At 38.5% G+C, this 16,916-nt stretch overlaps 1 protein-coding gene across 22 annotated transcripts in view; it reads right to left on the reverse strand.

Moving 5' to 3' along the window:
• The window catches only part of LOC140478847 (uncharacterized), a 352,643-nt gene that overhangs the window by 17,626 nt on the left and 318,101 nt on the right, over nucleotides 1-16,916 (reverse strand). For 19 of the 22 annotated variants that reach the window (XM_072572342.1, XM_072572329.1, XM_072572328.1 and 16 more), the window contains 11 exons: nucleotides 16,288-16,404; nucleotides 14,952-15,068; nucleotides 13,603-13,719; nucleotides 12,268-12,384; nucleotides 10,919-11,035; nucleotides 9,571-9,687; nucleotides 8,222-8,338; nucleotides 6,873-6,989; nucleotides 5,525-5,641; nucleotides 2,828-2,944; nucleotides 1,479-1,595 (listed from right to left, as the gene is read on the reverse strand). In XM_072572342.1, coding sequence (XP_072428443.1) covers nucleotides 1,479-1,595; nucleotides 2,828-2,944; nucleotides 5,525-5,641; nucleotides 6,873-6,989; nucleotides 8,222-8,338; nucleotides 9,571-9,687; nucleotides 10,919-11,035; nucleotides 12,268-12,384; nucleotides 13,603-13,719; nucleotides 14,952-15,068; nucleotides 16,288-16,404 — 1,287 coding nt within the window. The remainder of the gene's footprint in view (nucleotides 1-1,478; nucleotides 1,596-2,827; nucleotides 2,945-5,524; nucleotides 5,642-6,872; nucleotides 6,990-8,221; nucleotides 8,339-9,570; nucleotides 9,688-10,918; nucleotides 11,036-12,267; nucleotides 12,385-13,602; nucleotides 13,720-14,951; nucleotides 15,069-16,287; nucleotides 16,405-16,916) is intronic. The other 3 variants (XM_072572340.1, XM_072572334.1, XM_072572346.1) reach the window with 3 other exon arrangements.

Here is a 16,916-nt window from a genome sequence, read left to right on the forward strand (position 1 = left end):
AATATTCATGAATTGATTTGCAAATTGCCGAAGAAAATCAAGTATTATCTGCAATATATTTTAGATTGGCTAGTCCCAATGCCTGGTTTAAATTAAATCTGAGTGGTTCATTTGAAACAGCATACTATAGCAGATTGGACTGGCTGCTATGTTACCTGTGAATCCTTCCTTACACGTGCAGCTAAAACCCCCTGTTGTGTTAGTGCAGTCAGCATTGGGTGAACATGGTGAACTGTCACATGGATTAATGACGTTGCAGGATGACCCATTGCCTCGAATTGAAGGAGAAGTAGAAGTTTGGAGTTTAGAAATGGAATGTTTACTGTTAATTTTCTTATGTTCTTTAAACATCATCATGGGCAGCTTTGTCCATAATTATAGGTAGTTTATTGAAGAATCCAGCAATTTCAATGATTTCCAACACTTAGAAATATCAATAATTGATCATTCCAAGCCAATGAAGATGAAAGTTAAATTGATGATAAAACATCCACAAATTTAATTCTTCAGTTACATGTTAATAATCCTATTTGGCTAATTGTCCTGGGAATTAGACAGAACGAGAGTCTATACGCCATGTAAAGTTTTGAAGAATGCCATTAATGCAATGTCCCTGAGGGATTTGTCAGTCTCTGCCAGCATCTGGAATTTTAGCACAATGATGTACTTTAGCTTCTGTCATTGTATCTCTTTACCGATATTTCCCCCTCTCTCACAACATGCAATCTCTCCTGGATTTTGTTATTTTTTCGAATATCATGTAAGCCTTAAACTGGTAAACCCTCTTCTCAATAATTACACAACAGATATTGTGGAAATTCACAGTGAATGTTTGTTCAAATTTGATTAGTTGTTAACGGAGGTGATCAAGAGCAAACTGTCGATCACAGACTGGCAGCTCTGACTGATCGGGCAATGGATCCGTGGTGACTGTGAAATGTAATTGTTCAATCAGATCTTCTTCCTGTAATATTTCCTGGGTAACCATCCATGTAAATAGGTCAGATCCCTCCAAATCTCTGACTTTACCTCAGAATAGCACATCTGTTCAGATGGTTCTGGAGATGGGGAAATTGCTCATTGGAAGTTTAAATTTCCGTGGGACTTTTGAATAGTCAGTGGGTTGAGACTTGTGAGAGTTCTGTCGGGTGCATGTAGCCTCCAACGAGCTACAGATCAGAAGATCAAGGCCAGTGGTTGTGAATATTGACAGTTCCATATGCATTCCTTTTGCAGAGTCTCACTCACACAGTATCCCTTCAGTCATTGGTAAACTGCTTGTCACCCTGATTTATCTGCAGCATTGCCACAGGAGATAAACTATATATTCATGAATTGATTTGCAATTTGCAGAAGAAAATCAAGTAATATCTGTAATATATTTTAGATTGGCTATTCCCAAGGCCTGGTTTAAAGTAAATCTGAGATTTTCATTTGAAAGAGCATACTATAGCAGATTGGACTAGCTGCTATGTTACCTGTGAATCCTTCTTTACACGTGCAGTTGTAATTCCCTGTTATGTTAGTGCAGACAGCATTGGGTGAACATGGTGAACTGTCACATGGATTAATGACGCTGCAGGATGACCCATTGCCTCGAATTGAAGGAGAAATGGAAGGTTGGAGTTTAGAAATGGCATGTTTACTGTTAATTTTCTTATGTTCTTTAAACGTCATCGTGGGCAGCTTTGTCCACAATTAGCATCATACCGTCGGTAGTTTACTCAAGAATCCAGCAGTTTCAATGATTTCCAACACTTAGAAATAACAATAATTGATCATCTCAAAGCCAATGAAGATGAAAGTTAAATTGATGATAAAACATCCACAAATTTAATTCTTCAGTTACGTGTTAATAATCCTATTTGGTTAATAATCCTGGATATTAGACTGAAAGAGCGTCGATGAGGCAATGTAGAGTTTTGTAGAATGCCATTAATGCAATGTCCCTGAGGGATTTGTCAGTCTCTGCCAGCATCTGTAATTTTAGTGCAGTGATGCACTTTAGCTTCTGTCATTGTATCTCTTTACCTATATTTCCCCCTCTCTCACAACACGCAATCTCTCCTGGATTTTGTTATTTTTCCGAATATCATGTAAGCCTTAAACTGGTAAACCTTCTCCTCAATAATTACACAACAGATATTGTGGAAATTCACATTTGAATGTTTGTTCAAATTTGATTAGTTGTTAACAGAGGTGATCAAGAGCAAACTGTCGGTCACAGACTGGCAGCTCTGACTGATCGGGCAATGGACCCGTGGTGACTGTGAAATGTAATAGTTCAATCAGATCTTCTTCCTGTAATATTTCCTGGGTAACTATCCACGCAAATGAGTCAGATCCCTCAAAATTTCTGACTTTACCTCAGAATAGGACATCTGTTCAGATGGTTCTGGAGATGGGGAAATTGCTCATTGGAAGTTTAAATTTCCATGGGAATATTGAATAGTCAGTGGGTTGAGACTTGAGAGGGCTCAAAGTGTACCTCTGTAGGGTGCATCCAGTCTCCAACCAGCTACAGATCAGAAGATCAAGGCCAGTGGTTGTGAATATTGACAGTACCATATGCATTCCTTTTGCAGAGTCTCACTCACACAGTATCTCTTCAGTCATTGGTAAACTGCTTGTCACCCTGATTTATCTGCAGCATTGCCACAGGAGATAAACTAAATATTCATGAATTGATTTGCAATTTGCAGTAGAAAATCAAGTAATATCTGCAATATATTTTAGAATGGCTAGTCTCAAGGCCTGTTTTAAATTAAATCTGAGTTTTTAGTTTTTAAGAGCATATTATAGCAGATTGGACTGGCTGCTATGTTACCTGTGAATCCCTCTTTACATGTGCAGCTGAAATTTCCTGCTGTGTTAGTGCAGTCAGCATTGGGTGAACATGGTGAACTGTCACATGGATTAATGACGCTGCAGGATGACCCGTTGCCTAGAATTGAAGGAGAAATAGAAGGTTGGAGTTTAGAAATGGAACATTTACCGTTAATTTTCTTATGTTCTTTAAACATCATCATGGGCAGCTTTGTCCACAATTAGCATCATACCGTTGGTAGTTTATTGAAGGATCCAGCAATTTCAATGATTTCCAACACTTGGAAATATCAATTATTGATCATTACCAAGCCAATGAAGATGAAAGTTAAATTGATGATAAAACATCCACAAATTTAATTCTTCAGTTACATGTTAATAATCCTATTTGGCTAATTGTCCTGGGAATTAGACTGAACGAGAGTCAATATGGTAATGTAGAGTTTTGTAGAATGCCATTAATGCAATGTCGCTGAGGGATTTGTCAGTCTTTGCCAGCATCTGGAATTTTAGCGCAGTGATGTACTTTAGCTTCTGTCATTGTATCTCTTTACCTATATTTTCCCCTCTCTCACAACACGTAATCTCTCCTGGATTTTGTTATTTTTTCGAATATCATGTAAGCCTTAAACTGGTAAACCCTCTTCTCAATAATTACACAACAGATATTGTGGAAATTCACAGTGAATGTTTGTTCAAATTTGATTAGTTGTTAACGGAGGTGATTAAGGGCAAACTGTCAATCACAGACTGGCAGCTCTGACTGATCGGGTAATGGACCCGTGGTGGCTGTGAAATGTAATAGTTCAATCAGATCTTCTTCCTGTAATATTTCCTGGGTAACTATCCAGGTAAATAAGTCAGATCCCTCCAAATCTCTGACTTTACCTCAGAATAGGACATCTATTCAGATGGTTCTGGAGATGGGGAAATTGCTCATTGGAAGTTTAAATTTCCGTGGGAATTTTGAATAGTCAGTGGGTTGAGACTTGTGAGGGCTCAAAGTGTACCTCTGTAGGGTGCACCTAGCCTCCAACCAGCTACAGATCAGAAGATCAAGGCCAGTGGTTGTGAATATTCACAGTTCCATATGCATTCCTTTTGCAGAGTCTCACTCACACAGTATCTCTTCAGTCATTGGTAAACTACTTGTCACCCTGATTTATCTGCAGCATTGCCACAGGAGATAAACTATATATTCATGAATTGATTTGCAACTTGCAGAAGAAAATCAAGTAATATCTGCAATATATTTTAGATTGGCCAGTCCCAAGGCCTGGTTTAAAGTAAATCTGAGATTTTCATTTGAAAGAGCATACTGTAGCAGATTGGACTGGCTGCTATGTTACCATTGAATCCTTCTTTACACGTGCAGCTGTAATTCCCTGTTATGTTAGTGCAGTCAGCATTGGGTGAACATGGTGAACTGTCACATGGATTAATGACGCTGCAGGATGACCCATTGCCTCGAATTGAAGGAGAAATGGAAGGTTGGAGTTTAGAAATGGCATGTTTACTGTTAATTTTCTTATGTTCTTTAAACGTCATCGTGGGCAGCTTTGTCCACAATTAGCATCATACCGTCGGTAGTTTATTGAAGAATCCAGCAATTTCAATGATTTCCAACACTTAGAAATAACAATAATTGATCATCTCAAAGCCAATGAAGATGAAAGTTAAATTGATGATAAAACATCCACAAATTTAATTCTTCAGTTACATGTTAATAATCCTATTTGGTTAATAATCCTGGAAATTAGTCTGAAAGAGCGTCTATTAGGCAATGTAGAGTTTTGTAGAATGCCATTAATGCAATGTCCCTGAGGGATTTGTCAGTCTCTGCCAGCACCTGGAATTTTAGCACAGTGATGTACTTTAGCTTCTGTCATTGTATCTCTTTACCTATATTTCCCCCTCTCTCACAACACGCAATTCTTCCTGGATTTTGTTATTTTTCCGAATATCATGTAAGCCTTAAACTGGTAAACCCTTTCCTCAATAATTACACAACAGATATTGTGGAAATTCACATTTGAATGTTTGTTCAAATTTGATTAGTTGTTAACAGAGGAGATCAAGAGCAAACTGTCAATCACAGACTGGCAGCTCTGACTGATCGGGCAATGGACCCGTGGTGACTGTGAAATGTAATAGTTCAATCAGATCTTCTTCCTGTAATATTTCCTGGGTAACTATCCACGCAAATGAGTCAGATCCCTCAAAATTTCTGTCTTTACCTCAGAATAGGACATCTTTTTAGAAGGTTCTGTAGATGGGGTAATTGCTCATTGGAAGTTTAACTTTCCATGGGAATATTGAAAAGTCAGTGGGTTGAGACTTGAGAGGGCTCAAAGTGTACATCTGTAGGGTGCATCCAGTCTCCAACCAGCTACAGATCAGAAGATCAAGGCCAGTGCTGGTGAATATTGACAGTTCCATATGCATTCCTTTTGCAGAGTCTCACTCACACAGTATCCCTTCAGTCATTGGTAAACTGCTTGTCACCCTGATTTATCTGCAGCATTGCCACAGGAGATAAACTAAATATTCATGAATTGATTTGCAATTTGCAGAAGAAAATCAAGTAATATCTGCAATATACTTTAGATTGGCTAGTCCCAAGGCCTGGTTTAAAGTAAATCTGAGATTTTCATTTGAAAGAGCATACTATAGCAGATTGGACTGGCTGCTATGTTACCTGTGAATCCTTCTTTACACGTGCAGCTGTAATTCCCTATTATGTTAGTGCAGTCAGCATTGGGTGAACATGGTGAACTGTCACATGGATTAATGACGCTGCAGGATGACCCGTTGCCTAGAATTGAAGGAGAAATAGAAGGTTGGAGTTTAGAAATGGAACATTTACCGTTAATTTTCTTATGTTCTTTAAACATCATCATGGGCAGCTTTGTCCACAATTAGCATCATACCGTTGGTAGTTTATTGAAGGATCCAGCAATTTCAATGATTTCCAACACTTGGAAATATCAATAATTGATCATTACCAAGCCAATGAAGATGAAAGTTAAATTGATGATAAAACATCCACAAATTTAATTCTTCAGTTACATGTTAATAATCCTATTTGGCTAATTGTCCTGGGAATTAGACTGAACGAGAGTCAATATGGTAATGTAGAGTTTTGTAGAATGCCATTAATGCAATGTCGCTGAGGGATTTGTCAGTCTCTGCCAGCATCTGGAATTTTAGCGCAGTGATGTACTTTAGCTTCTGTCATTGTATCTCTTTACCTATATTTTCCCCTCTCTCACAACACGTAATCTCTCCTGGATTTTGTTATTTTTTCGAATATCATGTAAGCCTTAAACTGGTAAACCCTCTTCTCAATAATTACACAACAGATATTGTGGAAATTCACAGTGAATGTTTGTTCAAATTTGATTAGTTGTTAACGGAGGTGATCAAGGGCAAACTGTCAATCACAGACTGGCAGCTCTGACTGATCGGGTAATGGACCCGTGGTGACTGTGAAATGTAATAGTTCAATCAGATCTTCTTCCTGTAATATTTCCTGGGTAACTATCCAGGTAAATAAGTCAGATCCCTCCAAATCTCTGACTTTACCTCAGAATAGGACATCTGTTCAGATGGTTCTGGAGATGGGGAAATTGCTCATTGGAAGTTTAAATTTCCGTGGGAATTTTGAATAGTCAGTGGGTTGAGACTTGTGAGGGCTCAAAGTGTACCTCTGTAGGGTGCACCTAGCCTCCAACCAGCTACAGATCAGAAGATCAAGGCCAGTGGTTGTGAATATTGACAGTTCCATATGCATTCCTTTTGCAGAGTCTCACTCACACAGTATCCCTTCAGTCATTGGTAAACTACTTGTCACCCTGATTTATCTGCAGCATTGCCACAGGAGATAAACTAAATATTCATGAACTGATTTGCAACTTGCAGAAGAAAATCAAGTAATATCTGCAATATATTTTAGATTGGCCAGTCCCAAGGCCTGGTTTAAAGTAAATCTGAGATTTTCATTTGAAAGAGCATACTGTAGCAGATTGGACTGGCTGCTATGTTACCTGTGAATCCTTCTTTACACGTGCAGCTGTAATTCCCTGTTATGTTAGTGCAGTCAGCATTGGGTGAACATGGTGAACTGTCACATGGATTAATGACGCTGCAGGATGACCCATTGCCTCGAATTGAAGGAGAAATGGAAGGTTGGAGTTTAGAAATGGCATGTTTACTGTTAATTTTCTTATGTTCTTTAAACGTCATCGTGGGCAGCTTTGTCCACAATTAGCATCATACCGTCGGTAGTTTATTGAAGAATCCAGCAATTTCAATGATTTCCAACACTTAGAAATAACAATAATTGATCATCTCAAAGCCAATGAAGATGAAAGTTAAATTGATGATAAAACATCCACAAATTTAATTCTTCAGTTACATGTTAATAATCCTATTTGGTTAATAATCCTGGAAATTAGTCTGAAAGAACGTCTATGAGGCAATGTAGAGTTTTGTAGAATGCCATTAATGCAATGTCCCTGAGGGATTTGTCAGTCTCTGCCAGCACCTGGAATTTTAGCACAGTGATGTACTTTAGCTTCTGTCATTGTATCTCTTTACCTATATTTCCCCCTCTCTCACAACACGCAATTCTTCCTGGATTTTGTTATTTTTCCGAATATCATGTAAGCCTTAAACTGGTAAACCCTTTCCTCAATAATTACACAACAGATATTGTGGAAATTCACATTTGAATGTTTGTTCAAATTTGATTAGTTGTTAACAGAGGAGATCAAGAGCAAACTGTCAATCACAGACTGGCAGCTCTGACTGATCGGGCAATGGACCCGTGGTGACTGTGAAATGTAATAGTTCAATCAGATCTTCTTCCTGTAATATTTCCTGGGTAACTATCCACGCAAATGAGTCAGATCCCTCAAAATTTCTGTCTTTACCTCAGGATAGGACATCTTTTTAGAAGGTTCTGTAGATGGGGTAATTGCTCAATGGAAGTTTAAATTTCCATGGGAATATTGAATAGTCAGTGGGTTGAGACTTGAGAGGGCTCAAAGTGTACCTCTGTAGGGTGCATCCAGTCTCCAACCAGCTACAGATCAGAAGATCAAGGCCAGTGGTTGTGAATATTGACAGTTCCATATGCATTCCTTTTGCAGAGTCTCACTCACACAGTATCCCTTCAGTCATTGGTAAACTACTTGTCACCCTGATTTATCTGCAGCATTGCCACAGGAGATAAACTAAATATTCATGAACTGATTTGCAACTTGCAGAAGAAAATCAAGTAATATCTGCAATATATTTTAGATTGGCCAGTCCCAAGGCCTGGTTTAAAGTAAATCTGAGATTTTCATTTGAAAGAGCATACTGTAGCAGATTGGACTGGCTGCTATGTTACCTGTGAATCCTTCTTTACACGTGCAGCTGTAATTCCCTGTTATGTTAGTGCAGTCAGCATTGGGTGAACATGGTGAACTGTCACATGGATTAATGACGCTGCAGGATGACCCATTGCCTCGAATTGAAGGAGAAATGGAAGGTTGGAGTTTAGAAATGGCATGTTTACTGTTAATTTTCTTATGTTCTTTAAACGTCATCGTGGGCAGCTTTGTCCACAATTAGCATCATACCGTCGGTAGTTTATTGAAGAATCCAGCAATTTCAATGATTTCCAACACTTAGAAATAACAATAATTGATCATCTCAAAGCCAATGAAGATGAAAGTTAAATTGATGATAAAACATCCACAAATTTAATTCTTCAGTTACATGTTAATAATCCTATTTGGTTAATAATCCTGGAAATTAGTCTGAAAGAACGTCTATGAGGCAATGTAGAGTTTTGTAGAATGCCATTAATGCAATGTCCCTGAGGGATTTGTCAGTCTCTGCCAGCACCTGGAATTTTAGCACAGTGATGTACTTTAGCTTCTGTCATTGTATCTCTTTACCTATATTTCCCCCTCTCTCACAACACGCAATTCTTCCTGGATTTTGTTATTTTTCCGAATATCATGTAAGCCTTAAACTGGTAAACCCTTTCCTCAATAATTACACAACAGATATTGTGGAAATTCACATTTGAATGTTTGTTCAAATTTGATTAGTTGTTAACAGAGGAGATCAAGAGCAAACTGTCAATCACAGACTGGCAGCTCTGACTGATCGGGCAATGGACCCGTGGTGACTGTGAAATGTAATAGTTCAATCAGATCTTCTTCCTGTAATATTTCCTGGGTAACTATCCACGCAAATGAGTCAGATCCCTCAAAATTTCTGTCTTTACCTCAGGATAGGACATCTTTTTAGAAGGTTCTGTAGATGGGGTAATTGCTCAATGGAAGTTTAAATTTCCATGGGAATATTGAATAGTCAGTGGGTTGAGACTTGAGAGGGCTCAAAGTGTACCTCTGTAGGGTGCATCCAGTCTCCAACCAGCTACAGATCAGAAGATCAAGGCCAGTGGTTGTGAATATTGACAGTTCCATATGCATTCCTTTTGCAGAGTCTCACTCACACAGTATCTCTTCAGTCATTGGTAAACTGCTTGTCACCCTGATTTATCTGCAGCATTGCCACAGGAGATAAACTAAATATTCATGAATTGATTTGCAATTTGCAGTAGAAAATCAAGTAATATCTGCAATATATTTTAGAATGGCTAGTCTCAAGGCCTGGTTTAAAGTAAATCTGAGATTTTCGTTTGAAAGAGCATACTATAGCAGATTGGACTGGCTGCTATGTTACCTGTGAATCCCTCTTTACATGTGCAGCTGAAATTTCCTGCGGTGTTAGTGCAGTCAGCATTGGGTGAACATGGTGAACTGTCACATGGATTAATGACGCTGCAGGATGACCCGTTGCCTAGAATTGAAGGAGAAATAGAAGGTTGGAGTTTAGAAGTGGAACATTTACCGTTAATTTTCTTATGTTCTTTAAACATCATCATGGGCAGCTTTGTCCACAATTAGCATCATACCGTTGGTAGTTTATTGAAGGATCCAGCAATTTCAATGATTTCCAACACTTGGAAATATCAATAATTGATCATTACCAAGCCAATGAAGATGAAAGTTAAATTGATGATAAAACATCCACAAATTTAATTCTTCACTTACATGTTAATAATCCTATTTGGCTAATTGTCCTGGGAATTAGACTGAACGAGAGTCAATATGGTAATGTAGAGTTTTGTAGAATGCCATTAATGCAATGTCGCTGAGGGATTTGTCAGTCTTTGCCAGCATCTGGAATTTTAGCGCAGTGATGTACTTTAGCTTCTGTCATTGTATCTCTTTACCTATATTTTCCCCTCTCTCACAACACGTAATCTCTCCTGGATTTTGTTATTTTTTCGAATATCATGTAAGCCTTAAACTGGTAAACCCTCTTCTCAATAATTACACAACAGATATTGTGGAAATTCACAGTGAATGTTTGTTCAAATTTGATTAGTTGTTAACGGTGGTGATCAAGGGCAAACTGTCAATCACAGACTGGCAGCTCTGACTGATCGGGTAATGGACCCGTGGTGGCTGTGAAATGTAATAGTTCAATCAGATCTTCTTCCTGTAATATTTCCTGGGTAACTATCCAGGTAAATAGGTCAGATCCCTGCAAATCTCTGACTTTACCTCAGAATAGCACATCTGTTCAGATGGTTCTGGAGATGGGGAAATTGCTCATTGGAAGTTTAAATTTCCGTGGGAATTTTGAATAGTCAGTGGGTTGAGACTTGTGAGGGCTCAAAGTGTACCTCTGTAGGGTGCACCTAGCCTCCAACCAGCTACAGATCAGAAGATCAAGGCCAGTGGTTGTGAATATTGACAGTTCCATATGCATTCCTTTTGCAGAGTCTCACTCACACAGTATCTCTTCAGTCATTGGTAAACTACTTGTCACCCTGATTTATCTGCAGCATTGCCACAGGAGATAAACTAAATATTCATGAATTGATTTGCAACTTGCAGAAGAAAATCAAGTAATATCTGCAATATATTTTAGATTGGCCAGTCCCAAGGCCTGGTTTAAAGTAAATCTGAGATTTTCATTTGAAAGAGCATACTGTAGCAGATTGGACTGGCTGCTATGTTACCTGTGAATCCTTCTTTACACGTGCAGCTGTAATTCCCTGTTATGTTAGTGCAGTCAGCATTGGGTGAACATGGTGAACTGTCACATGGATTAATGACGCTGCAGGATGACCCATTGCCTCGAATTGAAGGAGAAATGGAAGGTTGGAGTTTAGAAATGGCATGTTTACTGTTAATTTTCTTATGTTCTTTAAACGTCATCGTGGGCAGCTTTGTCCACAATTAGCATCATACCGTCGGTAGTTTATTGAAGAATCAAGCAATTTCAATGATTTCCAACACTTAGAAATAACAATAATTGATCATCTCAAAGCCAATGAAGATGAAAGTTAAATTGATGATAAAACATCCACAAATTTAATTCTTCAGTTACATGTTAATAATCCTATTTGGTTAATAATCCTGGAAATTAGTCTGAAAGAGCGTCTATGAGGCAATGTAGAGTTTTGTAGAATGCCATTAATGCAATGTCCCTGAGGGATTTGTCAGTCTCTGCCAGCACCTGGAATTTTAGCACAGTGATGTACTTTAGCTTCTGTCATTGTATCTCTTTACCTATATTTCCCCCTCTCTCACAACACGCAATTCTTCCTGGATTTTGTTATTTTTCCGAATATCATGTAAGCCTTAAACTGGTAAACCCTTTCCTCAATAATTACACAACAGATATTGTGGAAATTCACATTTGAATGTTTGTTCAAATTTGATTAGTTGTTAACAGAGGAGATCAAGAGCAAACTGTCAATCACAGACTGGCAGCTCTGACTGATCGGGCAATGGACCCGTGGTGACTGTGAAATGTAATAGTTCAATCAGATCTTCTTCCTGTAATATTTCCTGGGTAACTATCCACGCAAATGAGTCAGATCCCTCAAAATTTCTGTCTTTACCTCAGAATAGGACATCTTTTTAGAAGGTTCTGTAGATGGGGTAATTGCTCATTGGAAGTTTAAATTTCCATGGGAATATTGAATAGTCAGTGGGTTGAGACTTGAGAGGGCTCAAAGTGTACATCTGTAGGGTGCATCCAGTCTCCAACCAGCTACAGATCAGAAGATCAAGGCCAGTGGTTGTGAATATTGACAGTACCATATGCATTCCTTTTGCAGAGTCTCACTCACACAGTATCCCTTCAGTCATTGGTAAACTGCTTGTCACCCTGATTTATCTGCAGCATTGCCACAGGAGATAAACTAAATATTCATGAATTGATTTGCAATTTGCAGAAGAAAATCAAGTAATATCTGCAATATATTTTAGATTGGCTAGTCCCAAGGCCTGGTTTAAAGTAAATCTGAGATTTTCATTTGAAAGAGCATACTATAGCAGATTGGACTGGCTGCTATGTTACCTGTGAATCCTTCTTTACACGTGCAGCTGTAATTCCCTGTTATGTTAGTGCAGTCAGCATTGGGTGAACATGGTGAACTGTCACATGGATTAATGACGCTGCAGGATGACCCATTACCTCGAATTGAAAGAGAAATGGAAGGTTGGAGTTTAGAAATGGAACGTTTACTGTTAATTTTCTTATGTTCTTTAAAAGTCATCGTGGGCAGCTTTGTCCACAATTAGCATCATACCGTGGTAGTTTACTCAAGAATCCAGCAGTTTCAATGATTTCCAACACTTAGAAATAGCAATAATTGATCATTACCAAGCCAATGAAGATGAAAGTTAAATTGATGATAAAACATCCACAAATTTAATTCTTCAGTTACATGTTAATAATCCTATTTGGTTAATAATCCTGGGAATTAGACTGAAAGAGCGTCTATGAGGCAATGTAAAGTTTTGTAGAATGCCATTAATGCAATGTCCCCGAGGGATTTGTCAGTCTCTGCCAGCACCTGGAATTTTAGTGTAGTGATGTACTTTAGCTTCTGTCATTGTATCTCTTTACCTATATTTCCCCCTCTCTCACAACACGCAATCTCTCCTGGATTTTGTTATTTTTTAGAATATCATGTAAGCCTTAAACTGGTAAACCCTCTCCTCAATAATTACACAACAGATATTGTGGAAATTCACAGTGAAGGGTTGTTCAAATTTGATTAGTTGTTAACGGAGGTGATCAAGAGCAAACTGTCGATCATAGACTGGCAGCTCTGACTGATCGGGCAATGGATCCGTGGTGACTGTGAAATATAATAGTTCAATCAGATCTTCTTCCTGTAATATTTCCTGGGTAACCATCCAGGTAAATAGGTCAGATCCCTGCAAATCTCTGACTTTACCTCAGAATAGCACATCTGTTCAGATGGTTCTGGTGATGGTGAAATTGCTCATTGGAAGTTTAAATTTCCGTGGGACTTTTGAATAGTCAGTGGGTTGAGACTTGTGAGGGCTCTGTTGGGTGCATCTAGTCTCCAACCAGCTACAGATCAGAAGATCAAGGCCAGTGGTTGTGAATATTGACAGTTCCATATGCATTCCTTTTGCAGAGTCTCACTCACACAGTATCCCTTCAGTCATTGGTAAACTGCTTGTCACCCTGATTTATCTGCAGCATTGCCACAGGAGATAAACTAAATATTCATGAATTGATTTCCAACTTGCAGAAGAAAATCAAGTAATATCTGCAATATATTTTAGATTGGCTAGTCCCAAGGCCTGGTTTAAAGTAAATCTGAGATTTTCATTTGAAAGAGAATACTATAGCAGATTGGACTGGCTGCTATGTTACCTGTGAATCCTTCTTTACACGTGCAGTTATAATTCCCTGTTATGTTAGTGCAGTCAGCATTGGGTGAACATGGTGAACTGTCACATGGATTAATGACGCTGCAGGATGACCCATTACCTCGAATTGAAAGAGAAATGGAAGGTTGGAGTTTAGAAATGGCATGTTTACTGTTAATTTTCTTATGTTCTTTAAACGTCATCATGGGCAGCTTTGTCCACAATTAGCATCATACCGTCGGTAGTTTACTCAAGAATCCAGCAATTTCAATGATTTCCAACACTTAGAAATAACAATAATTGATCATCTGAAAGCCAATGAAGATGAAACTTAAATTGATGATAAAACATCCACAAATTTAATTCTTCAGTTACATGTTAATAATCCTATTTGGTTAATAATCCTGGAAATTAGACTGAAAGAGCGTCTATGAGGCAATGTAGAGTTTTGTAGAATGCCATTAATGCAATGTCCCTGAGGGATTTGTAAGTCTCTGCGAGCATCTGAAATTTTAGCGCAGTGATGTACTTTAGCTTCTGTCATTGTATCTCTTTACCGATATTTCCCCCTCTCTCACAACACGCAATCTGTCCTGTATTTTGTTATTTTTCCGAATATCATGTAAGCCTTAAACTGGTAAACCCTTTCCTCAATAATTACACAACAGGTATTGTGGAAATTCACATTTGAATGTTTGTTCAAATTTGATTAGTTGTTAACGGAGGTGATCAAGAGCAAACTGTCGATCACAGACTGGCAGCTCTGACTGATCGGGCAATGGACCCGTGGTGGCTGTGAAATGTAATAGTTCAATCAGATCTTCTTCCTGTAATACTTCCTGGGTAACTATCCACGCAAATGAGTCAGATCCCTCAAAATTTCTGACTTTACCTCAGAATAGGACATCTTTTTAGAAGGTTCTGGAGATGGGTTAATTGCTCATTGGCAGTTTGAAGTTCCATGGGAATATTGAATAGTCAGTGGGTTGAGACTTGAGAGGGCTCAAAGTGTACCTCTTTAGGCTGCATCCAGTCTCCAACCAGCTACAGATCAGAAGATCAAGGCCAGTGCTGGTGAATATTGACAGTTCCATATGCATTCCTTTTGCAGAGTCTCACTCACACAGTATCTCTTCAGTCATTGGTAAACTCCTTGTCACCCTGATTTATCTGCAGCATTGCCACAGGAGATAAACTAAATATTCATGAATTGATTTGCAACTTGCAGAAGAAAATCAAGTAATATCTGCAATATATTTTAGATTGGCTAGTCCCAAGGCCTGGTTTAAAGTAAATCTGAGATTTTCATTTGAAAGAGCATACTATAGCAGATTGGACTGGCTGCTATGTTACCTGTGAATCCTTCTTTACACGTGCAGCTGTAATTCCCTGTTATGTTAGTGCAGTCAGCATTGGGTGAACATGGTGAACTGTCACATGGATTAATGATGCTGCAGGATGACCCATTGCCTCGAATTGAAGGAGAAATGGAAGGTTGGAGTTCAGAAATGGAATGATTACTGTTAATTTTCTCATGTTCTTTAAACATCATCGTGGGCAGCTTTGTCCACAATTAGCATCATACTGTCGGTAGTTTACTCAAGAATCCAGCAACTTCAATGATTTTCAACACTTGGAAATATCAATAATTGATCATTACCAAGCCAATGAAGATGAAACTTAAATTGATGATAAAACATCCACAAATTTAATTCTTCAGTTACATGTTAATAATCCTATTTGGCTAATTGTCCTGGGAATTAGACTGAACGAGAGTCTATATGGCAATGTAGAGTTTTGTAGAATGCCATTAATGCAATGTCCCTGAGGGATTTGTCAGTCTCTGCCAGCATCTGGAATTTTAGCGCAGTGATGTACTTTACCTTTGTCATTGTATCTCTTTACCTATATTTTCCCCTCTCTCACAACATGCAATCTCTCCTGGATTTTGTTATTTTTTCGAATATCATGTAAGCCTTAAACTGGTAAACCCTCTTCTCAATAATTACACAACAGATATTGTGGAAATTCACATTTGAATGTTTGTTCAAAGTTGATTAGTTGTTAACAGAGGAGATCAAGAGCAAACTGTCAATCACAGACTGGCAGCTCTGACTGATCGGGCAATGGACCCGTGGTGACTGTGAAATGTAATAGTTCAATCAGATCTTCTTCCTGTAATATTTCCTGGGTAACGATCCACGCAAAGAAGTCAGATCCCTCCAAATCTCTGACTTTACCTCAGAATAGGACATCTGTTCAGATGGTTCTGGAGATGGGGAAATTGATCATTGGAAGTTTAAATTTCCGTGGGCATTTTGAATAGTCAGTGGGTTGAGACTTGTGAGGGCTCTGTCGGGTGCATCTAGTCTCCAACCAGCTACAGATCAGAAGATCAAGGCCAATGGTTGTGAATATTGACAGTACCATATGCATTCCTTTTGCAGAGTCTCACTCACACAGTATCTCTTCAGTCATTGGTAAACTACTTGTCACCCTGATTTATCTGCAGCATTGCCACAGGAGATAAACTAAATATTCATGAATTGATTTGCAACTTGCAGAAGAAAATCAAGTAATATCTGCAATATATTTTAGATTGGCTAGTCCCAAGGCCTGGTTTAAAGTAAATCTGAGATTTTCATTTGAAAGAGCATATTATAGCAGATTGGACTGGCTGCTATGTTACCTGTGAATCCCTCTTTACACGTGCAGCTGAAATTTCCTGCTGTGGTAGTGCAGTCAGCATTGGGTGAACATGGTGAACTGTCACATGGATTAATGACGCTGCAGGATAACCCGTTGCCTAGAATTGAAGGAGAAATAGAAGGTTGGAGTTTAGAAATGGCATGTTTACTGTTAATTTTCTTATGTTCTTTAAACATCATCGTGGGCCGCTTCGTCCACAATTAGCATCATACCCTCGGTAGTTTACTCAAGAATCCAGCAATTTCAATGATTTCCAACACTTAGAAATAACAATAATTGATCATCTCAAAGCCAATGAAGATGAAACTTAAATTGATGATAAAACATCCACAAATTTAATTCTTCAGTTACATGTTAATAATCCTATTTGGCTTATTGTACTGGGAATTAGACTGAACGAGAGTCTATATGGCAACGTAGAGTTTTGTAGAATGCCATTAATGCTATATCCCTGATGGATTTGTCAGTCTCTGCCAGCATCTGGAATTTTAGCGCAGTAATGTACTTTAGCTTCTGTCATTGTATCTCTTTCCCTATATTTCCCCCTCTCTCACAACACGCAATTCTTCCTGGATTTTGTTATTTTTCCGAATATCATGTAAGCCTTAA

The sequence above is a fragment of the Chiloscyllium punctatum genome, chromosome 6 (assembly GCF_047496795.1).
Source record: "Chiloscyllium punctatum isolate Juve2018m chromosome 6, sChiPun1.3, whole genome shotgun sequence".
Taxonomy (NCBI): domain Eukaryota; kingdom Metazoa; phylum Chordata; class Chondrichthyes; order Orectolobiformes; family Hemiscylliidae; genus Chiloscyllium; species Chiloscyllium punctatum.